The 25,481-nt window shown below is 40.6% G+C and overlaps 1 protein-coding gene across 3 annotated transcripts; it reads right to left on the bottom strand.

Moving 5' to 3' along the window:
• Positions 1-235: 235 nt before the first annotated feature.
• On the bottom strand, positions 236-23,924 carry LOC116063943 (SH3 and cysteine-rich domain-containing protein 2-like). Of its 3 annotated transcripts, XM_031318966.2 has the most exons (11): positions 23,333-23,922; positions 16,204-16,552; positions 14,761-14,855; positions 12,719-12,803; positions 10,034-10,149; positions 8,216-8,285; positions 7,844-7,965; positions 7,644-7,732; positions 5,724-5,775; positions 4,371-4,508; positions 236-2,753 (listed from the first exon to the last, which is right to left on the bottom strand). In XM_031318966.2, the coding sequence occupies exons 1-11, from the start codon at positions 23,417-23,419 to the stop codon at positions 2,655-2,657; spliced, it is 1,302 nt and encodes a 433-aa protein (XP_031174826.1). In that variant the 5' UTR covers positions 23,420-23,922; the 3' UTR covers positions 236-2,654. The 3 variants fall into 3 exon arrangements, with proteins under 3 accessions (XP_031174826.1, XP_031174828.1, XP_031174827.1); XM_031318968.2 differs by lacking the exons at positions 8,216-8,285; positions 10,034-10,149; XM_031318967.2 differs by lacking the exons at positions 236-2,753; positions 4,371-4,508; positions 5,724-5,775 and adding an exon at positions 6,955-7,501 and having other exon boundaries at positions 23,333-23,924.
• Between the last annotated feature and the right edge of the window lie 1,557 nt (positions 23,925-25,481).

Genomic DNA, 25,481 nt, shown 5'->3' with positions numbered 1-25,481 from the left:
AGTGTGTTTCAAGATAGAGGTTGGTGCATTATGCATTGACACCACTAAGACTCGCCATTAGAGCGGCTGCTATGTTTCAGGCCTTGAATATAATTACAGATACAGAAAAACACCAAAGGCTAGGTGCTGTCTGGATGCAGACCTACGTGATCAACAGCATTCACACATGCAGCAGTATATTTCAATGTGCCAGTGTGCAAATCATGTCATCTGCATACATAAAATGGGCAGAGACTGTTTTGTAAATATCTTTTATTAAGGTATGTGGCCAACCAATGACTCTGGACTCAGAATACATCCAAACACATACTTAACATTTTGAATTCTAAAAGGTGTGAACATGTGATGCTACAGAAAACTAGACACAATGTAAGATAACAAAGTGTTTACATGGGTAAAAATCATAAATCCAGTTCTGCTCTGATGCCATTTTTGTCCAGGATGGTCATATTGTTTATGCTGCTGTGTAATTCTCAGTTTTTTTCCACCTCTGATATTATATATTATAAATCTGATGCACATAGACAAGCTATCAGCCCTTTGACCAAAGAGCTCCATAGGGAAGTGAAGTTGCAGGTAAAGTATTGTTAAATATGAAAGCTATCACTATGAAGGAGATACCTCAACAAATAGGACAACTTATTAAGATGACACAAAATAAAGTGCTATTCTCATCATTACAAGAAGAGAAGCTTATGTCTCACAGTCTCTAAATGCCTTCACATATATTAAAATGTAGACTAAAGAAGGATCACATTAGCTTAATCTTTGTGGTCTGAAAGACATACGAGTTACATTATTTAGTTAAATTATTTCATCATTTGCAGTGCCATCATTCCACTGTTGCATTCTTTATGTTCGTGACGCAAGTGGAGTGTCCTCTCTCTGGAACAAGGTGTCTAAACCATCAATATGTACAGTACAAGAAAAAAAATGCCTTCACTTTATGTCATAACTGAGCAGTAAAGAAAGAGAGGACGAGAGAGGCCAAACGGGGAGCAGAAGATGGAGATGACAGGCTGACATTTGATCAATGATGACTGGTGCACCCATGTGCACAACACTACCTGCATGCACAGACTGACTCATAATGGTTCAACACTGATGTCATTCCTCTCACTACACCTCCTCCTCCCTCTGTTTCCCTGCATCCTCCTCCAAGCTGTCAGTGAAACTTAGACTCCTTGTCATGGTCAGAAAGATCCCCATTGTGTTGTTTTTCTGGCAGACTGGCCGCCGTTTGTTTCCCACTGTTCCAGCTCTAGTGAAGTCATGTAATAATGCTGTGCAACATTTGCAACACCCACTGCAGCTCTTCGGCGGGTCTCTGCAGAAAGAAAAACAACCCTTTAATGCCCGTCAAGCACCTTTATGTGAAAACAGGAGAACAGAAACTGCCACTGCTACACTTGGAAGGTCTTGCTCAGTGCTCACAACAACCAGCCATACGAGGGAGGACCACCCTCCCTGTTTTTTCTAGAGAGACTCGCAAGTTTTACCTCCCTTCCTTTTGATTTGCCCTGCATCATCTTGCTTAAATCAGTAAGACAACAGATTTAGACCCTAGAAAATCACCGCTGAGTTATCAACAAGATACTTTGCACCAAAATGTATTCCTGTGTGGATATGCCATTAACTAAAAAGAAAAGGCAAGGAACACTTTTCCAGTAGTTCCTTCAGGTTTAAGTTCCTGTCTTGTAGATAGATAAAAACAAGAAAAAAGGAAAAGTTTGTTTTGCAAAATTTGTTGAGTTGACCTTTCTGTGGAGCATGGGGTCCACCGGCTGATTTATGCTCTCTTACCAGAAATAAAAATATGCTGACGCATTTTTGTACCATATTTTCATTGTTATTTTTACTCAAAAAGTCAGGGGAAATGGTTGTTTAAGTTTCCTGTGTAGAGATCCTCAGAGGCTTCACATTTCCTTTGAAAATCTTCTGATTTCTGCACTCTCAAGTTGACGAATGCAGTCAAAACTCAGCCTGACACTGCTGAGGTTTTTTGGATCGTGTCTACTCCTTTCATCTGATTCTCCTCTCTGTCTGAAAGGCAGCAGTGTTCTCTGGCTGGCAGTCGTTGTCCTTGGCACGTGCCTCATGTTGTGTAGCTACCATTAGCTGATATCAGTCCTCAGGCCAGAGACCCTGACATGAGCAGATAGGGATGAGACATGTGGAGTGGGCAGAAAAAAGAAAAGGACACTGACAGAGGCGTCATGTTCCCATGACAGGACTCAGCCTCCTCCCACGTTGGTAGACATCTTTTAGATGGATGAAAAAAAGATGTGAACTGGCATCTGGCAAGCATATTTAAAGCATTTCTGACTTGTGCACCCTTTTTCTAACTAAAAATTGATGTTTGTATTGGAAAGATAAAACTAGACTGCTGAAAAACAGTTCCTTTCTAAGAGCAGGACTACTGCATGACTCTACACTCTATTAAAGAAAGTAAATCAAATCAACTGGAAACCACATGTCCAAGGGGGCTGTGGTTCCAGCTCTTTGCAGAAGTGTGTTTGGTTAAAGTTAGTCAGGACTTGTTGGAAAGGCTGCGGCTGTCGTTTTGCCGAGCGCAGGGTGGAGGAGGGGATATGAAGATGGGTGCCTCCCAGAGGGAAGTAGAAGTGGAAGGATGGTGATTTGAGCACAGAGGCTCAGATCTCCTCTATGGAGTCAGCAGGGACCAGCCCTCTCTTCTTCCCGCTGCTCAGCCTCAGAAACACCTCGCCGTCTTCTCGCTTCCCCACACAGATCTGAAAGGAGAAGGCAGACGCTCAGTTGCTCTATTTTCAATAAAGTAACAGATTCTGAAATATAAGACCAGGTTTATCTTTAAAAAAATATTTCTAAATTTAAGAAATTTGACACATTAATAGATCTTCAAGAACATAGGTGGGTATGGAGGAATTGCGAACAAGTATATCCATTTCGACAGAAAATTATGGGACTTAAAGCAGCCATATTATGCTCATTTTCAGGTTCATAATTGTATTTTAAGGTTGTACCAGAATAGGTTTACATGGTTTAATTTTCAAAAAACACCATATTCGTGTTGTACTGCAGTGCTCTCTCTCACTGCTGCAGATCCTCTTTTCAGCTGGTCTCTGTTTTAGCTACAGAGTGAGACCTCTTTTCTTCTTCTTCTTCTGTACTATCTTTGATTGCACTTCACATGCCCAGTAGCTCAGATGTAGATCATGTCAGCTAGCTAGCTCCATAGACAGTAAAAGAAAGGCTGTTTTTACAACTTTGGTCAGTTACAAGGCAGAATTAGCTGGGAGACTTCTAAATGAGGGCACACATGTAACTAGTTCTTTTGTAGATTATGGTGAACTTGTGTGTGTTGTAGCAGTGCTTTGCTATTGAGAACGAGGTAGCACGCTAGCGTTAGCCATAGCGTTAGCATGCTAACGCTACGAGCTAATGGTTGCGGTTAGCCTGCTCATTTTGGCTTGTGACGTCACAAGCCGTGCCAATTTTGAACAGCTCACCCAGAGACTGAAGGCAGGACACATTCAGAAACCGTATCTCACTCTAAACAGTATGGGTGGATTTTTTTCAAAGTTTGTATGTGTGTGGAAGCACCAGAGACACAACATAACACCCCAAATCCCAGAAAAAGTGATTTTTTCATAATATGGGCACTTTAATGTAGTGTCATAATCTTGTATGCTTGAACAGTGCCAACAGAATGAATGAACATGCTGACAGTTAGTGCCAGTTGCCTACAGTTACTCAACATATTTATGCTTAGTATATCTTAATTTAATTCAGAATTCATTATGAATAGAAATAAATTGTGAAATAATAAGAAAAATCAACAACACAAAACATGGGTAAACAATGGGAATTTAAAAATACTATACTATATAATAAGTAATCAGCAGCTTATTTGTGTATGATAAGATTTTCTGACCTGTGCTGAAGAGAAACTCTAAATGTAAACTATGGTGACAATGCATTACAACACATTTGAGGGGTGGGGGGGGCATACATTGTGGGTAAAAATTGGTGTGATCTTTGATTTTAAAGTGATCTTTAAAAAAAGACAACCGTTTGTCTGTCTGTAAAAATGGAAATAATGAGCTTTATAGTGTCAACACACAGACACAGAGATTATTTTGGTGCCAATCCTTTGATCACACCCTGCCCAGGATGTACCCTGCCTCTCACCCAGAGTGTGCTGGGATGGGCTCCAGCCCCCTGCAACTCTGCACATGATATTGTGGGTACCACAAATAGATGGAACCTTATGATCACAAACTAAATGATTCAAAATGTCAGTGTAGTTCTTTAAGGGGTATAAACATAAATTAGAGTAAGAAGAAAAGTGGAATAAGTCATTAAACGATACGATAATATTAGCATACCTGGGATTCCTTCACGGCCATGTGTCCTCTCTCTCGGTTGCCAGGAAGGCCCTGGACAACCCGCCACACTCTCTCTCCTGGCCGGACCCTCTGCACAAAGTTGGAAGGGAAGAAGCCAACTTTGTCGCCACTCTTGCCCTAAAAAAACACAGAAGAACAGTACAATCAGTCAACATTTGAAATGTAACTGGTTGTCACGATGACATTACAATACATACTGTTAATAAAGTACTAAATTAGTTTCACAGCTGGTTTTTATTACGGTTACTGATTCTTCGGGTCTGTGCCTTTATATTAGTTTTCATTGTTTGGCTGATGATGAGCCAAATGGATATCTGTTTTGTCTGACACAGATGTTTAGACTGGTTGACCATTTCTGAACTTATTGATATGTTTCAGAATTGACATCCTCTGTGAGGTCAGTAGGAACAACGGGTTTCTTCATTCTGAATAGTAATGGGAAATGCAAAACACAGTGACACAGACAGCAACACATTTCTGTCTGTGCAGTGATGACTCATTGTGGCTGCACAGACAAGTGTAGAAACAACTTAAGAAGAAGGAACACTGAAATTAAACAAATTAAAATAATAGTCTTATAATAATTGTTTTTAAATGCAAACAAACTGCTTTACCTTAATGTCAGATTTATTTTACATGCAATTCAAGAAACGGCAGATTATGGCGTTTTGCTTGCTGGTGAAAACAGATGATGTTTGAGTAAACCTAATTATGCAGCAACATTTCACAGTTTATCACCCTCTGCCTTAGGTGTTGATGTGTTTATTTTATATTATGTATATTAAGTGAATCACAAACCATACATTAGCGATGAACAGATGATTCACAAATTATACCTAATTTAATGGTTCCTCAGAGCGGCAGTGTTGATTTAAAGTGTGTAATGACTGCAGCTTCACTTTAGGCTACATAAGTGCTAGTAAATACTGGTCCACTGATGGAAGATACACAGACTCTGCACTTTAGTTAAGTCTGCGTGCATTTTCCTTTGTCTGTGATGAAAAACCCAGACCCACACAGATGCACATTTGTTTCCATCAGGAACAAGAGAAGCTCATTACAGACTCAATAAAGACCTCTTTGAGCTTGCGAAACTAGTCAAGTTCATTGTGATAACTCTTGGTAATTTTCGGAGGAAATTATGTTCTATTTCTGTCTGTGGCTGCCTGCATGTTTATGACAGGCAAAAATGGAGCAGGTGTAATGCATTAAGGGATGTTTTTAAAGACGTGAATTAAAAAATGCACATGCACACGTTTCTGTGCACTCAAATACACATTATGAAGAACACAGGTAACACACACAGATGGTTGCAAATGATTTATTACCCACCTTCCACCACTCTTCGTTAGAGTCGTCAGTGACCTGCACACGATCACCGGGACTAGAGAAGGAGATAAGACAAAAGGAAGATGAAAAAAGTAGGCATGAAGGGGAGCAGTGATTGAGGCGGAGAAGAGAAGGGGAGACGAGAGTGGGATACATGATGGGGAGATGAAGGGGTTGAGAGAGTGAGAGCGGCAAGCAAAAAAAAAGAAAAGAGAGTTGAGTGTGAGGACAAAGGATTACATCGCCAGACTGCCACAGAAAGCTGTTGTACCCACGGTTACAAAGCTGTGGAGGTTAAAATGAGGCTTTGTGTCCCTCTGCAGAGGTTACAGAGCAGCCAACACACCAAAGTCATAAGGTCTATGTGAAATACGACTCTGTAGCGTCGACTGCAGTGGTGAAGGCTGGACCTATTCTGCAGCCAACCTGGCCTGCATGCTAATGATGTAACCAGTTTTTTTTTTTAAATAATACTTTTCTACACACACACACACACACACACACACACACACACACACACACACACACACACACACACACACACACACACACGACACAAAATGTAGTACACTGTCCTAGTTACACAGGTAGAAACTGCTGTCCCAAATGCACTTCTGTTAGAAAAGTTATGCTTGCTATAGTCTGGTTCATTTTAGTGTTAAGCTATTTGCATAAGAAACTGTGCATCCATTTATGTTTCTCACGTGATAATCATAATTATCACTGACCTTGTGGAAAGCACAGAAAACCCCTGAGGGCAGGGCATGCGGAGGAGACATCAAGCCTGATCATAGATAAGAAAGTTTCTCTTTGTGTGATATTACTCCCTTTTCCCTATAAAAAGCTACTGTTAAAGACTATCGACAGTCATTTTCTGTACTTATGCTGAAGTGCTGTAAACTGACTCTACTTGCTGCAAGTAAACAAACTTTTAAGAAAACTTCTGTACTTGCATCTCCTGGGTGTCTGCTCTCACTACTGCCCTATATGATCATCACTCACAAACACGCACACAAGCACACAGTTACACGAATGTATCAACTATAGTGAGGTGAGACCCATATATTTAAACTGGTACTGGCCATTTATGAACTACAAAACAATTATTCTGCTCACTGAGGTTTCTTCCAGGAGCACAACCTAAATATTTTCAAACATCTTCTAGTTTTTTCTTTCAAATAAAAATCATTAACTTTGAAGATACTCTGTATGAGCACAAACTACTGTCTGTTCATGACTTTTGTCCAAAATATTGTATAGGTTTTGTCTTCTGCAGTCCATACTAGTCAAACCCAGACATAAGCACAGAGACACATTATGCTTTTATTAGTTCACATATATTGTTCAGTCACACACACAGAGCCACAGCACAGTCCCATGTTGTCCCCCAAACCATTCATACACACACATACACATCCTGCCCTCATTTTACTGCTCTGTCCTTCCTTTCTTCTATTTTCTCATCCTTCTTCATCATATATAGCTTTTACTATACTATATACTACATTCACACTTAACGTTCTCTGCCTATTTCTCCCATCCTCTTGCTCTCTCTCTCTCTCTCTCTGCCTATGATAATCTTCAGCTCCATGCCATCTCCCCTTATGTCTGTCTGCCCTTTCATCTCTCAGTTGTTCAGTGTCTTTATCCTCTCCCCTGCTGGGAACATAGCTCAGTCGCTAGCTCTGTAAAGGGGACAGTGATGGGCTTCCAGTTTATAATTAGTCGTCCTTAAGGGTGCCCTGGCTCTGTCCTCTGCAGATGGTGGGGACATTTTCATCCTGCATGACACCATGCAAAAATACAGACAAAGCAAATGTACTCACGCACACAATAGCAAAAACAAAATACCACACAAGCACTCCTGTCTGTGCACACAAATGAAAATGCATGCAGTAGGCAGTCTGTTTGGCTTTTACTCACTGAAGTTCCAGGTCATTCTGTTCCTGAGGCAGAAACTTGTAGAGCGCTACATAGGTGTGGATGGAGTGAACTTCAATGCGCTTGGGCACCTGGACACAGGGAGACACAGGGACGGGGAGGTAGTAAGATAGGAATACACGCTCGAGGAGGAAAACAACAAGGGGTGACAGTCTGCACAGGGGGATTAAACAGAGTAGTACCATCACACTGCTCTCCTCTGCAGGAGTCTCATCTTCTGCTGGAGTCTCATCTTCTGCTGAAGTCTGAGCCTGGCTGCCGCTCTCGCCTTCCTCCTCGATCTCAATGTCGGGGACAGGGGTGTCTGAGGGTGGCGAGAAATTTTCTTTGAAGGTGCCAGGCATGCACTCACCCACACATATGCAATCAGGCATGTCATTTGTCACAGTAAATCTCTCTCTCACACACATACACATACACATACACACACACACACACACACACACATACATACATAGACAGACATGCACAGCATATGTATAGACACACATAGACCCACATAGCACATATGCCTATCCACATACATGGAGACACAGACACACAGCAGTGTTTACCCCCTGTCTCCTGAGTTATGTCTTCCTCCATGCTGCACTGTCTCTGCTGCATCTCCTCACCTCCCTCCCCCTTATCAAAGACGAAAATTAAGAGAAGAAAATGAAATGTCAGCACCGGGATGTCAAAGAGAATGCATTTGATAGTGGTAGAAACACTTTTCTCTGCTCTGAATCATTCAGAATGAACACAGATCAGTAGTTCTCAGTGGTGTAGCGGGATCTGCATATTTGGGGGGGTTTAGGAAGATGTGCACACTGGTTCAACTACATGTTTAATGAGAAGAACACAGAGATCAGTGTCATCCATTATGCTCCTTATAGATTAATTATAACACACCATGGGCAAAGTTAGATTTACAGTAAGTAGTGGACTAGCATGACCTCAAAGAGAGGAAACTTTTGAAAGGCTTTAATGAAGGCTTTAATTAATTAATTTTCAAGAAATGTTTGACATTTTGGGAATTACGTTGCCTCATTTGCTTTCTTATCTTTCTCATTCGTTAGATGTTGAGATTGTAACAAGTCCCCAAACCATACGACGATATAGGTTGTTTGTTCTCTCTAATACGACCCACAGGAGCGTTTTCTGTGCGTTCAACGTTGTGAAACGGTTGCAGCTTGGTTATGCTTAACCACAAAAACATCTTAGTTAAAATTGAAAAACATTGTGGTCTGGGTTAAAATCTGATTTTAATTCACTTCCATATACGCACGTGACACTGAACATGAGCTTAGCTTTTTCGTAGCTTTGTTTGTTCCGTAAAGTTAAAACAAAGTCGCTGTTTACTTTTATTTTCAAATGGGATTCAAACTCATGTTTGACCCCTCCTTATGCAGAACTTGGCCGACTTGAGCGTACGCTCTGCGCGTGCGCGAAACGTAATACGTCTCCATAGCAGCAGGCGGCGCTGCTCTGTATTGTTTCCATTAACAGTCTGATTATTTCCCAGAAAATGAAAACCGGCAGCTGATTGGACGAATGCGTCACGTGGTTCTTTTTTCTCCGGAAATTCACAGCCAGACTGTCATGGTGGCTTGTTCAGAATACGATCTCATATTGTACTAAAATAGTTCACCGAAACGTGTTTCTGAAAACATTTTAAGCGAGAAATAGGCCATGCAGTTGCTGAATCTGTCTTCATTTCAGATTGACAAAGGTCAGTTTAAAAGATTTTCGTCAGATTTTGAGCGGCTCATCCGCTCGCCATTTCCGGGTGAGTCCCGACTGCCCTGTCTCCGACTGAATATGTCAGGTCGGCCCAAATGAAGGCCGACGGCTCCTCGGACGGCCGACGGCACGGGACACACCGAACAGACTCGAGTCACGGACCTCGCCAGACGGCCAGACGCCCGATTATCGGGCTGGTGTGTCTTCTCTCTTATGCTTTGTCACATTACTTTCTGCTTTGCTACCGTCATAATTACTACAGCTACTAGAGGGCTCCACCACTTTAAAGGTAAATATGAGTCGTAACTGCTGCTTGATCAAACAACCTATGGGAGTGTTTTTTTGGTCTATCAATCTTCTTATCTAATTCTCCGCCAGAAAGGGAATACAAGTATTTCCCAAAATGTCAAAATATTCCTTTAAAGCTTAATCCTTAGTAATCTTTAATATCATCCAGCCAATTTTGGCAAATATTTGTTGATGATTTGTAAAGTTTTTACAAAATATGGCAGAATTAAAAACTAGGGAGAGTAGTGCTACAAATCACAGCACCACAGATATCTATGGTCCCAATACGTGAGTTGAGCAATGTCGTAAAAACTTTATGGCAACTGTCCTCAACCCCTAACCACAGGGTGATGATGTCATACCAGGCTGCGTGTTGGTGACTCTGACAAACTGCCAAAACTGGAGCGGCTCATCTGTGCCAAGGACGTCCCGTAGCGCAAGGCGGCATACACGGGGTCTACACGCATCCGCGCAGCCTCTGAAACCACACGCATGCACACGCACACACACACACACACACACACACGTGCACACACGCGCACACACGCGCACACACACACACACACACACACAAACATGTATTTTCACTTTATTATAAGAAATAAAAAAGATTCACACAGACAACTCCACACTACACAATGAGATTACACTGTACACCATTATTATTGTGCCAATCTGGAGAAACCAGAGGGTCTAAATTTAACTGTATTCAGTCCTGGACCAAAGTGACCCACTTTAGATCAGACAGATCTAGACAGAGGACAGCAGTCAAAAGTTAAGGAGACATGAAGATATTTCAATAATTCTACATGCTTTGATTTATTTATACATTTACTTATTGGCAGGACATCTTGTCCTGTCTTATAGCTTTAATAGCCGTAAAATGAAGCATCTGGAGCTGTAGTTGAGTAGAAAGGGAATAAGAGATGATTTAAAATATGGAAATCCTTCATTGCTACATTCCATGTAGATGGCAGTGCTGGGTGAGCAGAGTATTTCTGAAGTTAGGAATTAAATGTTCTGCTCCTTTTTCCATCTAGCTCAACACGAGTTGAATGGAAGGGAGAATGATTTTTTCCGAGGGGCCAGAAGCGCTGTGTGTGTGTGTGTGTGTGTGTGTGTGTTTGTGTGTGCAGGATCAAGTCGTAATGATTTGCAGTTTCATATTAAGGTCAGTGCCTCCATGCTCTTGTCAAATAGGTGATAAATTAAACAGGAATGCTAACATAAATTCTGCAACAAAAATGCCTTTAGTCTGACTGGTGTAAGTATTTCGAGGTGATACAGCTTATGTGTGTTTTAAATTGACTGTACCAAGGAGGAAGTATTTCTACAAAGTGCAATTCATTACAGGTGAAGAGAAGAGAGTAAACAGTGGAAAAGTCATGCTCAGACACTATAATCCTCTATAAAAAATAATTATTCTCTAACCTTCAGCTTTTTTTCAGTGCAGAAAGGTGAGTTCTATATGTGATTTGGCTTCATCTGTCTTCACATGTGCTTTAATGAACTTTGTGACTTGAGGTTACTTACAAACTATGACACACTATAAGCTTAAACATTCAATAACAACCACAGTTTGACCAGTGAATAATATTTTAGACCTAACAACATTATTCAGATGGGTCTTCTTTCTTAAACTAGTCCTTCTGCTTGAATCAAAGGCAATCCTTTTTTTTCACCTTGACAACACAGCTGTTGTTCTTGTTTAAATAGAGAAACAAATCCTTGAATACATTTCAATTGGTAGCTAATCAGATTGAATTGTCATTGAAAGATTGTAACCTAGAGCATTGACTGTTATAAGTACTTCACTCCTGCAGCTATTAGACTCTCGCCCTCATAAATGTGGTTTAATATAACAATAAACTGCTTTGCCAAAAGGCAGTTGATGGGAAATCACAGGGTGTGTAAGTAAAGCCTTTCATTAAAACAAATGCCATCTAATATTAATGTGTGCAAACACAAGCTCAGTATTTCACCAAGCCTTTAGTTAGCATAATTATGAGGTCTCTTTGCAATGTGTGATTGTGAGGTTGGCAAGTTGCAGTCTCAGCTGGCTCTGGCAGCGTCCCAGGCGTCATGGTGCGCAGCTCGGGGTGATAACAGAGCTGTAGGTTAATTGTACCCTGATTCATGGCTAGTGCAAGGAAGTGACAGCATAAGGTGCTAATCCTGATTCAGCGAGGCATATAGTATGTGAGATGAAGGACTGTATCACTTACACAGATGTTCATCCAAAATGTATGACAAAGAAAATCAAGCTGGTATTCAGAGATGATGATGAAAGGAAGAATAGATTCAAGTACTTTTAGGACACAACAGTCTGAGCTTGGACCACAGCGTTTTAGCTTTCAGCGCGTTTACTTGACAAGCAAATATCAGATTTGTTCACTTCTGTAATTGTATGCCACTAAGTAAAAATGTGATTTGTATTCAAAAAGTAATTGTTGGTGAAATAGAGGTGAATGTAATGATAAAGAGATCTAGACAGGACTTAGACCAATCAGAAAATAGGCAGCAAACTGAAGTGCCAGACAATAAAGTAATACCCTCCATCTCTCCAAGGATATACAGTACAAAGCATGAACAGAAATATAAAATCATAAACATTAGAACTTATATATACATATATATATATATATATATATATATATATATATATATATATATATATATATATATATATATATATATATATATAATTTTTATTCTTTTTCACATACTTTCAGGGTGCAGACTGTCCGCCAGCCTCCAAGAGAAGCTGAATTTGTTCTTCCTCTTTATATTTTCCCACTTCATACTCCTCGGGTGTCAGGTGAGATGGAGACAGTTCTGGTTTTATTACAATGCATGCACAAGCACACAAAAATCTACAAAAAAAACAAAAGGCTAGACAAGAGCAACATCACAAAACAAAAGCGCATGGGACACATACATAACGATGCACATGTGCACTCACTCATAAAACACATATACATACACACACACACACACACACACACACACACACACACACACACACACACACACTCTGGTTTGCTCACCTTGGCTTGGTTTAACTTCCTTGACGACAGACAATTGGTCATTGACGAGCATCGGCGAGCTGAAGTTTCGCTTGAACGCTCCAGACTAATGGAGGAGAACAGAAGGATTATTTTTAGTTTACTTCTTGTTTATAGGCTGAGCTGATGGGGTACTAGCTCTATGTAGTGGTTTTAGGACATTCATGGAGTCATTTGAAAATTACTGAATCAGAAACACATCAAGACACACAGTATGGTGCACATACTGCAGGAAAAGAGCTAATTTCTGACATCGAGTCACAAATCGAAGCAACGTGTAGCTCTCTTTGCTGCTAATTACGAACAATAAATCCACTTAACCACTTACTAGTATGCACATACACACATGGGCATGTGTGTGTGTGTGTGTGTGTGTGTGTGTGTGTGTGTGTCCGCATGGGTGCAATTTCGCACTCAGATATTAGTTTTCCTTGAGCCACTCAGTTTGTCATATTACGTAGATGAGAGAAACACTCTGTGACACCTTTATTCCTGTAAAGATACCCGGGTTCTGGTCCTATGATATTTTACCTTTCCCCTATCTCTCCCTCTTTGTCTTCTATCAAACTGCACAGCTGTTTTGAACACAGTGCTCCTAAGAAGTGCTCTCAGAAGGTCTCGCTTCTTGCTGTGTGCTAATGTCCTGCACTAGAGGATGAACACAGAAGCTCTGTCTGGAAACACTCCCAATTTGCTGCCTAGTGCACTACACTCTTCAGGTCAAGAGGGTTCCAGTGTTTGTGTCAAATGTGTTTTCAGTTTTTTTATTTAAACATTGTAGGTTACTTACTGTAAGACTGTTTCATAAAACAAATCAAATTAATTTCAAAGTGAAGGTACAATTTTGCAGTCCAGGTTCATGGTAAAGTAACCATGGTAACAATGTTTCTCAAATACAAAATACAAAATTTCTCTTCAAATCATGATTGCAATGCAAACTGTTAACGACGCTGGTGTTTTTGTAATCTGGCTGAGAAATCGGAGGTGACTAGACTGAACAGGAGGAACTTGTGTTGTTAGATAAACACACTATCAGAGAGCTAGTTTGTTCTATGGTTTAGTCATGGCACATTTTCATTCATTTCATCAATGCAAAAAAATATTTTGCTTCCTCATTAGTCGAGATAAGTTGTTACTGAATGTATCCATGGTTTCCCTTATTTTAATTGATAAGGACTTTTTTGCAACACAATTTAAACTATTCTTTGTAGCCTCAAAAACGTAAATGAGATCAAATATACTCAAAGGTTAGCTTAGCCTAGCTTAGCACAAAGACTGGAAACAGGGGGAAACAGCTAGCCTGCTAACCTTCTGTCTGAAGGTAACAAAATCATGCATACCAGCAAATCTAAAGGTAATCAATTAACATGTTACTGTATAGCTTGTTTGTTTTATCCTTAAATTTGTCATTTTGCTGGGGTTTGAGCCAGACAATTTCTTGGCTAGAAGCAGTTGCCAGGCAACTAGCAAAGACTCCAGAAAGTAACTGCCCCCAGCCAAGATAGAGTCTGGCACATAACCTCCCTAAAATGAAAATTAATTTGTTGTTTTGACGGATATTGTTACGGGTTATGTAATTTTGTATGTAATTAGTGAGCTTTAGGGGTGACAATATGCCGATTTTGTTTTTTCAGACAGAGCCAGTCTAGCTGTTTTCCCCTGTTTTCAGTTTTTGTGCTAAACTAAGCTAACCGCTGCTGGCTTATGAATGATTCCTTTAAGGATATCTCTTCTAAAATTGAAGAGAACTGAATATTTTCCTGAGATGCTTTATGATATCAGATAGAATTTTTTTTTTTTATATATATTTCTAGATTGTTTGAAGAACTGGGTAGACACCATGGCTGAAAAGACAAAGACATGAATTACCACACACACAAACTTCAAAAACAGGAAATCTAAATTACATTGTTGCCCACACTGTCTGATGTGAAGTACATTGCACACCATGTTGAAAAAAACTGCCAGTGTTATATATAAGGGCATCAAATCAAATCACGAAACTTCTGTGAGTGTATCCGCACCTTCCCATGACACAGCTGCTGCGATAGTTCTGAGGTGCACCACAGGTGAGCAGCCATCTTACATGTTTTACACCGCAGGGCCTGTTTGGAGTTTCCTGCAGAGAGGGACAGAGATAAGAGAATCAGAGGACACAGACACGGAGGCAGCCACTACAAAAGAAATACACAGCAGGCTGCAGATCTGCAAAAGGTAGAAAGTCCTAACAAAGCAATGTGGCCTTCAGATCATATGAGCAGGTTTCCCTCCATTCAGGTAGATAGTGTAATCAAGAGTTGTCCCAGTTTTATTAAGCTGGCACTGACACTAACAGCTTCATAATCAACTGCTCCTCTTCCAAAACAACCTGGAGAGATTGGAAACCAGCAGGAGATATTTCAGTCAAAATCGATTTGGCACTGAGTCATCTTACTATTTCATCTTTGTTCTCAAGCACTTCAGTGATAAAAAGCCTCTGAATATTGAGATGTTTATCCCTCATTTGTTAGGCAATGAGAAATCCTCTGTTGATTTTTGAATGTTTTTAAAGGTTAAGGGGTTGATCCTACAAACAAAAGATAAATAGATTCATGGATTTGTTGTAGATGGGGATGACATTGCAAAAACATTGATAAAACAAAATGCATGGCTCAATGAAAACACTGCCTTTACTTTGAAGAGGAAAAATGGATTCTACTTCATCAGCTTAACAAGGAGACAGAGGCTGGACTGTGTTCAGGGACTGCAGAGGAGTAGGGCTTGAGCGATGAGGTGATGCATTACACAAATAAACTCACAATGCATGCAGAATTTACACCACAGGCGCAAGGCAGAAGAGCAGGTTGGAGTCTGTAATCAATCATAGTGACAGGAAGTAGATTTCAGCAGTAATACTAGCATCAGCTAGTAGTTCATACAAGTGGCCTTCACACATCTGCACCACAGAAATCCCTGTTGTAATCTAATGGTTTCTTCACAGATGTAAACAGAGAGAGCTGCAGTGAAGACACAGTCCAATTCTAATATTTAATTTTCCTTAAATGGAGTATACAAAAAATAATAATTTGAAAAGTCATTTGGGATTTTTCTTTGAAACAAGTGATGCTATTATGTTCATGCTACCATACCTGAAGGAGTAGTTTGACATTTTGGGAAATACGCATATTTATATTCGCTTCCTGGTAGAGAGTTAGATGAGACAATTTTCTCATCTAACTCTCTGCCATAAAGTGAATACAGTAAGTGTATTTCCCAAAAGGTCGAACTTTTGCTTTAAGGAGTTGTAGACTCCTAAATCCTGCTTTGGTGATAAAACATTGTCCCTATATCTATAACAATGTTTAATGTCTTAAGCACAATATGTGATGTTCTCCAGTTTGCACTAGATGGGATGCCACATAAACAAACAGACAGGGAGGCCAGAAATCATGTGAAAACCAGTCCAGGGAGTAGATTGAGGACCTTACCCACTATCATGTGCTTGCAGTGCTGGCAGTTGGTGGGCTTGCGAAAGACATGGTCCTGGAAAGAGTGGGTAATCTGTGGTCGGGGCGGCTTGATGGGCAAAGATGGGGAAAGGCTAAGAGAGGGGGAGTGGGAGGAGATGGAGGGGTTGGGGCTGAGAGATGGTGAAATGGATGGTGAGCGGTCGCCAACGAGAGGAGAGCCAGGCAGCAGTGGAGGAGAAGGAGGCGGCAGGTCAGTGATGAAATCTTCAGGCAGGCGAGCGTCGCTGTAGGACCTTTGGAAGAAGTTCTCCACACTTTTGCTGCGCATGAGGGTCTTGAAGGACAGCGAGCGTTTTAGTTTCTGGAGCTGCACACACACACACACACACACACACACACACACACACACACACACACACACACACACACACACACACACACACATACATTGACAGAGACAGAGAATGAGAGGGTACAATAAGAATAAACACAAGATAAACAAGAATGCAGAGACACATTTGGGAGCAATAACAAATGTCCAATACACCCTCAGGGCAGCACAAGCAATATTCTGGCATCCATAAACACAACACTCTGCTCTGCTCTGTACACCATGGGGAAAGAGGGTGACTCATGAAATGCAATATCACCTCATATGGAAACAACACATTAAGAGCTAAGATACCTGTATGTTCCCTTCAGTGAGACCAAGCATATCTTTCACACAGTCACATTTAATAGGGCAGCTTGTGCATTTGGCCCATGGTTAAACAAGATAAGCCACCCAGGGCCTTACATCAAGAACTGCTGTGTGTAAATGGCATTTTCTTGGTAGTGGTGGCAGGGGGGCTATTGTGAGGAAATGAAACAAGACAGTTTACACAGCGTTATCATCTATAAACAGCCTATCTCTAGGGTTCTTTATCTGATGAAGTCTGCTCTTTGGACAGATTGATTGTGCCACAGGCTTGAACTACAGGGTCGCTGCATCCCTCCTCACATGCCTACAAGATCCAACAACTTAAAACTGCATGTACCCTCTCTCATGTGTATTGACATAACCAGCCGTGCAAGTATCTTGTAAGCTGCATTGACCAAACAGTATTCAATAATTGATGGTTGCTGCATTTCAAAAAACAGAACAAGCATATATCATTGATTGGCTGATGTTTCCCTCTGGCTCTGTGAACAGATGATGATGCTTGTTTCCCGAGGGATAGGCAGCCATTTGTTACTCTGACATGCAGTGGAAGCGGCAGAGCAGTATGAGGGCGTGGTTGTCTCGCAGAGAATGGATGGATTGGAATGGATCAACACAGACAGACAAACAGACAGATAATCAGCACGCCACAGACACTCTGCATGCACACTCTCTGCCTGTCTGCCTGTCTGCGCTTGCTCTCTGCTCAGTGCCAAACATAATCACTTTACAGGGACATGCTGTTTACAGCTCTGCGTGTCTGGGAATAAGATATGAAAACAGTTTGTCTATTTGAGTCTGTGTGTGTGTTTGTGAGGCACACATGGAGGTAGAGCAAGATAAACAAAAGTCTATGTAACTGAGTGCATATGCTTCCTGTAAATCTCTATTAGACCATCATCAGATTACACTTATGACGACAAACTAAGCTATGGTTACTAATACAATACATGATATTGCTATTGTAGCTGTGGGTGCACAGAATGGTGTTATGCTATGTATATTGTCTCTACTAAAGTTGTAATTAACTTGATACAAACAGTCAACTCTTGTCTTTGACTGTTGATTTCCCAAATGTTGTTCGTATTACTGATTTATAAAACATTTACAAACAATCTATTTACCGTAGAAACATATAAACTCTTTATGAAGAATGCCTTATGAGAAGGTGGTATGCATTTTTTAAAATCATGTTTGTTAATGGTGCACCTTGACACACGTCTCCATGTTTTTATCACAGTCTTGAGCCGAGCTCTTTCAATCAGAGCAGATGAGTGCTGGCATAGCAGCTCCGGCTAGAGCACATGTCTCAATTACAGCTAATCTAATCATCTGTCAGTGTGTGAGCCTAAAAAGCATTCCCGTTAGCTTCCATTTAAACATTAGCTGAGAGCGTCATACTTCTGAGTTAGAGCCAGTGTGATACCACGTTCAATTCGGGTCACATGTCATTTCTGTTAGTCACAGATTATACCCCGGTTGTGATGTATGATCTAGGCCCATATGTTTTACTGATCCACTATAATTTAATGACAATGCTTGTCAAGAGAACTGCCTTTTTGAATCTTCTTTCATGTCTCTACCAACTGCAGTTCTTACAAGTACTAAGTGAAGCCTTTCATCTGCAGAAAATGCTTCTCTTCCAAAAGAAACATTTGGGTTTAGTTCAGCTTGCTTAAGTTTCTCTCTCAATAAATTATTCATATAATTCACAAATGACTCGCAAGGCCATGCAAAATGCAAAACATTGCCCAGACGTGCACCTGCACAGTCAATGTTCTTCAAGCAGCAACAATCTCACAGCTGCAGACCAGATTTTGACGAGCTGTCTCAGCGGATGGGTAAAAGCCCATAATTTTCACATCTTCGATTCAGATATCAACTTCAACTTGTTCTCACATATAGCCAACATAAATGTCCAAAATCAATGCTCCATAGAGGGACAGTAGGGTTTGGGCAGACATAATTCAATAATAAAGCTTTTATTTTTCATCCAAATATGTGGCTCTTCCTCCCTCCATCAGAATTTAGTGAGGCCAGGGCCCACAGGGCTGAGATATATATGGGATGCTCCAGCTTGTCCAGAGGTCAAGACTGAGCAACAAAGGCATAGTCCCACTGGGAATGTGACCATAAATACAGCTTGTGGCCATAATATATTTTAGTGTGGACTGTTTTGAATGATTCACCCAGGAGAGAACATTTCAAATGAAGGTTATCCAGTAATTCCAGCTGTTTCTTCGTTCAGAGGTCTTAACGGTCAAAATATACACTCTCTCTGTGTGGAATCTGGAGAAAAGGTCTTGGTGGTAGGGTCTGCATCACCCAATTGTTGCAGCTTTCTAAAAATCAACAGGTACATCACTAGAGTGGCAAGATGTGCATGGGTGTAAAAACAGACAGATTTGTGCTAATTCTTTTTTTTCTTCCAAATTTCTCTTATTCTACCACTATCAGTGTTCACCCCCAAACCATGGCAATCACCTTTGTGTAGTCAGCAGCAGAAGAGAAAAAGTGAAGCAGGAAATGGGGAAAAAAAACAGCCACTGCATCGGATATACACACTCCACAGTTTTAAATACAGTATCAATTCAACAAAGAGCATGTGAATGCAATATTGTACTGTGTAGCCTGTAATTTCCACTTTAAAATTCTCCCCTGTGTTGTGCCCCACCTTTGAGGCTAGTCACTCTATAATTTATTTTCTTCCATGGTAGACGTCATAGTGTCCGACCTCGTTCTAAGTGAGGATATTTCAGTCTCAAGAAGGATAACCCTGCTGTGAAAGACGCAGTTTCCTGGCTAAATCCAGTTGTAAGTCAGTGGTTTCAGAGGAAATGATCATCCTGGGGTACCTGGTTACATGATACAATTATTTACACCCTCACTGTGTGGTTTCAATTGTTTTGGGCAGGTGATGTAAAACTTAAATAAGGAGGCAGGAAACTGTGACTAAACAGAGGTAAAAGAACAACAGAAAAATGTACATATCATTAAATCTCTCAGCACAACATGCAAACAGCTTTAGTTTAGTCTTTATCATACAACTATATTTTGTGAACCAGTTTTATGTCCCAACGTTTCCCTTCTTGGCTAAAGTTTGTCATTATCATGCTCGGCAGCCTGGCAAATTCCCTCTTTGAATACGAGATAAGAGATGCATAATCACAGGCTGCTTCCACCATTCTGTCCCTATCACACATGCATGTAAACACACACACACACACACACACACACACACACACACACACACACACACACACACACAGGCAGCCAATCACGTGCTTGCTCATACACACAGACGTCTCTCTCCCTCTCTCTATGATTGTTTAATGAAAGAGAAACTGTGTGAAATAGTAGCATGGAATATAACCACTTCTCTCACTGCAGTGCAATTTCTAGCCCCAACATTTAGCTAACCCCGCCATGCAGCTTTGTCCTGGCAACTCATCATCCACCCATTTTTTACTCACCCAATCACTGTTCATACTAAACACCCCAAGCACAACACAATGTCAGTGTCTGACGAGGGGAGGATGATGTTATTTCTGAGTGAGCATCGGTGGCGACAAGTGAATCTCCCTAACAGATACTTTTCTTCCCCTCCTCAGCGATACACAAATAGATACACAGCTAGTGCTCTTTGTAGCTACTTGTAGCCTTCTAGTGTCCAGTATTTCAACAGCTCGCACCTTTCCCTGCAGTGTCACATCAATAAACATCACAGCAGTAAGGGTTTTACATTAATCAATGAGGACCTTGACCCAATCCAGCCTCCCCTCTGCGACTTACTCCCCTGCTCGAGTCACTCAAGATCAGGTAATCTCCCTTCATCTGCAGACAAAGTGAATTGATGGTTAATGAAATGTGAAGTGAACTTAAAAGTGTGTGTGGTTTCAAAGATGTTGGGGGATGAACTTGTGCAATAACAGCATTTGCAACACTTCAGCATTCACTATGCTGAGTGACCGTAGATGACTACAATTAACACTGTCCTGTGTAAAAAAGTACCAGATCGAAATATCCCCTTTACAAAACAGCTAGACTTGGCCACAAACTGTTGGGGTTTACGATTACTTGTCACTAGAGCTGGGCAATATATCGATATTATATTGATATCGTGATATGAGACTAGATATCGTCTTAGATTTTTGATATCGTAATATCGTAATATGGCATAAGTATTGTCTTTTCCTGGTTTTAAAGGCTGCATTACAGTAAAGTGATGTCATTTTCTGAACTTACCAGACTGTTGTAACTGTTCTATTATTTGCCTTTACCCACTTAGTCATTATATCCACATTACTGATGATTATTTATCAAAAATCTCATTGTGTAAATATTTTGTGAAAGCACCAATAGTCAACACTACAATATCGTTGCGGTATTGATATCGAGGTATTTGGTAAAAACTATCGTGATATTTGATTTTCTCCATATCGCCCAGCCCTACTTGTCACTTTGCTTTGGAGCTGCGGCAAGTTCTTATTTTCACACTTCAGGCAATTCCAGTCACCTTTTATCACTCAACCAGCTGTGTGGGTGTTTAAGTGCTCATATTGAGTGAAGATTTGGTGAAGAATCCAAAGGAGACACATGAATGCATTGTGATGTTCTTGTCACACAGTTGGCAAGCTGACAAATGGGCCAATCAATTAAGTCCTTATATCTCTGCGCTCAGAGATTGTCCTGTGCACTCATCTAAAAAAAGAGGTTTACCTGCCCCTACATCACAAAGGGCTCCCAAAACATCACCAACCCTGAGAGATCAAACAGCACTCAACAAAGAACGACACACTATTTGCTGCCGATTGCTGCTCAGGCATCTCATCTGCTCCACCAATAACATTTTTGCCAGCCTTGACAATAGACTATGATACATTGTTGGGAGCCAAAGAGAAAGTCCATGCTTCCTTTCCTCTTAATCCTCTGGCACCATCAGGGAGCATCTGTTATCAGAGCAAGCTCCTTGTCATCCTTATAATTAAAAACACCATGGATACACAGCTATGTGTCTGATTAGATTCCTTCAAAAATTAAACCCTGTGGTGTGTTTATATATATATATTTTAAACACTTGATTAAGTGTTTAAAATAGATATGGGTGGAATATTGATGTAAAGGATTTTTAATATACTGGAACCACATCTGTACATAAAAGACCCAAGCTGACATTAACTATAATATTCTCCTACAAGAGTCCTTAAAAGACTCATATATGGTTGCAAATTCATGACCCTTCCAGTGGCAGGGAGCTACTGTTTAGTTTAGATTACTTTGTGGTGTAAATGGTTGTGAAGGGGCTAAGCTGGCCAATGATTCATGTAAATACTAATCAGTCCTGCTTGGCACAGAATATCGCCTTACTTTTCTTGGTAGCAGCTGGTGAGGAGTGGAGAACCGGAGTGGACCACACCGAAGATAGCTCACTATAACTGCAAACTTTCCTGCTTCTCACAGAGGACAAGGTGTCACCTTGCTTCAAACATGTCCACAGCATGTGTGCGTTTGTGCGTGGGCGGCGAGAGGAGGCATGAGGTGGAGACAAACACTCCGCTGAGAGAAAGTTGTATCAAGTGTTTGGGCCTAATGAATCAAGTTTCCTAAAAGCCTTCCATTAAAAAGCCGGCATTGAGAATGCTTTCACAGCTCCTGCACTTGAAATCTTTGTTTATACAGTCAAGTCAACAAATTTAATGGAATCATAAGGACGCTTTGTAAGGACACTTGAGGCTCAGGCCTTTCTGCATATTAGGCACACAACGCACATATAAATAAATGTGGTCATTTATCCTTATTGCAATATAAACTTTCTTGCTGCATACAGCAACACGTTATTTGACAATGTGTGAGTGCAGCAATGTGGTGGAAAATATGACTTTGTCAGTAATCACCAAAAAGCAAATAGCTCCAACAATAAATCTGTAAGCATTAATTGTAACCATTCTTCTAATACACTGATTCAAATTCATATTATGAATTAGTAAGCATAAATCCCCTTTGTGTGTGTTTCTGTGTGTGTGTGTGTGTGTGTGTGTGTGTGTGTGTGTGTGTGTGTGTGTGTGTGTGTGTGTGTGTGTGCAGGAAGTGAATTTGAAGAGGCAGACAGAGATAGGCAGACAGAGTGACATCACAATTTACGTGTGATGTTACACTACAGTGACGCAGTCATGATGAATACAACTGTAATTGTAAAGAATTGACGTCAATATTGCATAAACCGGTAGAATAATGAGGAGGAGGAATACAAAACCGCAAAATAACAGGTAATAATAAAATAATCTCTCTTCTTATTTAGCCAATACAATTGTTGCTTTCCGTGTGTGGCGGAAGCTTCAATGCAAAGTTAAGTGTCTTATTTCTCCACGTTACAGAAATTAGAGAATAAACTGTAGGACAATAGAGATGAGTGTAAACTACGGAACAAAGCTCAATGTGGATACTTGCCTTGGATGACATCGGTTGGATGGACATGGTGCTTGGACAGCGCTGGAGCTGAGAGTTGCTCTCCATCTCATTGTTCTCAGTCATCATCGACACCGGAATGGAAAAAGTCGTTCAAGACACAAACAAAACAAAAAAAAAACTTTTATCTCCTCAAACTGTGTCCAGTCGGTAGGAAATCTCCGGCTTTAGCCATACACAGCTTGGCAAAGTGAAACAGATCCACATCACAGTGATTTGTACGCGCTGCGAGGTGGATGTTATGGTCATTTGCTCTCCAACTGCAGGTTGATTAAACAGTTCATAAACACACACACATACACACACACGCCAGCTGTTTATATTTCGCTAATGCCATGCAAGGGCATTTAGGATTGAGGCTCAGGTATGGGTAAATGTATCGTCCCTTATAGCGCATCTGACAACTCCAATGTGGCACAATTCCGTCCTACAGTTAAAAAAAATGTTCAAACAGCAAAACATCGATGTGGAAATATCATCTTGATATTAGATCAGATCCAAACAAAGCTTGTGCTCTGAAAGACGCGGCTGGGTGTAAATCCAAAGCGAACTGTGCCCTTCACCACAGCACTGACTTAAATTTAAGCGCAATCGGAGGCACGCCTTCCCGTGCGTCTGAGGCGCATGATTGGGTAAATTTTTTACAACTCTGCCAGGACTAATTTAGAATTCACCATGGGTTTATTTTAAGCCCAAATAAAGACTACCTCCCAATTCGCAAACAGAGAGCTGATTTTCTCTTGGAGGCGATGGAAAGTAGGAGGGGAATTACTGGAATTGTTGGGTCTTTGTAAATTATAGAATGTGGTCTACTAAGTGTCTTAAGATAACTCTTGTTATGATTTGATACTATAAATAAAATTGAATTAAATTGGATGTTGTTTACCTTTGTAACAAAAGCAGGATGTTCCCTCTTCATTTTCTCTCTCTGTCAAAATACATATGAAAGGGAACTGTAACTACATCATTCCAACTAGTTCCAAGGTCTATTAATGCCTTTAAGCTTTTATCAAATACTCACATGTACCTGTCCATGTATCTGTCTATAGTTCAGGCTAAAGGGGGTTTCAGACCACTTTAAAGCCCCCATAGACACTACATGATGCAATACCATATAAAAACATAAAGTATGTTATTATTATGAATCAATGTCAGAGGAATGTTAAAGTAGTGACATATAGGATGCAGAACTTTATGCAGTCTATTTAATGAATTATCTTCTCCTATAGCAGAAAAGTGACCCATATGGGATGAGCTGCACTACTTTCAGTTTGTTTTTGAAGTGGAAACAGGTTTTAACCACACTACTCTGTTATCATTAGTTCCTTGTCATTCCCCACCTGCCCTCCAAAGCACTAAATACTGAAGCAGTAGCTGCTATGTTGGTGCTGCCCTGCAGGGTTAGCGATACATCATTTCAAACATATTTGTTTAAAGCAGCTACAATAAGGCCATAGGATTGGTACCTCTGCTTTCAAATGCAATCTAATCTCCTACCTGGTTTTACCAGCCTCTTGGGGTGCACTTCTATTGATTGCCCCCTTTAGAACACATCAGATGAAGCAATAAGGTTGTGGTCACAGCTACTGATTTTTGTATTAACCTGGTGAAGGAAAAAGACAGGGAGAGTTTAGGTAATTAGTGTGTTTTTTTTTTTTTTTAAAGCAAATTCTAAGCAAATACTGCACCATTCACAGTGTGAGACAGGGAGGAAAGACTTCTTAATGTGATAGTTTTTTTTTCTATCTGCACGGCATTATTTCACCTAAGCCTGACATCAAAGTTTGCTCTAAGCTTTCAGAAAGTCCTTGTGCGTGGGTGTGTTGGAGAAAGAGACAGAAGGAAGACAGAGGGAGAGAGCCTTGGTTATCACATTAATTATTGTTTCACTCAGAGCCAGGGCACAGCAGATAGAGTGACTGCAGAAAGGAACTCTGTAGGAAAAAACAAAAGCCAAATCAAAAGTTTTTCTAGTGTGTGTAGCTGTGGCTTTGCTGTCAAAAATAAACCGAAACACAGTGACTTGGTGGGGCGGTGTGCAGTGAGCTGTGGTCTGATCCGTCTGTGTTTAAACTCAGAAAACACAGAACAGTTGAGAAACTGCTGAAGGAGGGAAACAGTCACACACACA

Source organism: Sander lucioperca, chromosome 21 (genome assembly GCF_008315115.2).
Source record: "Sander lucioperca isolate FBNREF2018 chromosome 21, SLUC_FBN_1.2, whole genome shotgun sequence".
Taxonomy (NCBI): domain Eukaryota; kingdom Metazoa; phylum Chordata; class Actinopteri; order Perciformes; family Percidae; genus Sander; species Sander lucioperca.
Note: the sequence above shows the minus strand (reverse complement) of the source record. Positions and strands in the feature narration are given on the sequence as shown.

What these genes read in the sequence shown, in the direction of transcription:
- LOC116063943 (XM_031318966.2), bottom strand. Translation starts at nt 23,419, where the DNA reads ATGATGACTGAGAACAATGAGATGGAGAGCAACTCTCAGCTCCAGCGC. An exon ending in GGAAGTTAAACCAAGCCAAG is followed by an intron (nt 10,150 to 12,718) that starts GTGAGCAAACCA and finishes GTGTGGTTTCAG; the next exon opens with AGGCTGCGCGGATGCGTGTA. An exon ending in CAGAGGAGAGCAGTGTGATG is followed by an intron (nt 7,733 to 7,843) that starts GTACTACTCTGT and finishes CCCTGTGTCCAG; the next exon opens with GTGCCCAAGCGCATTGAAGT.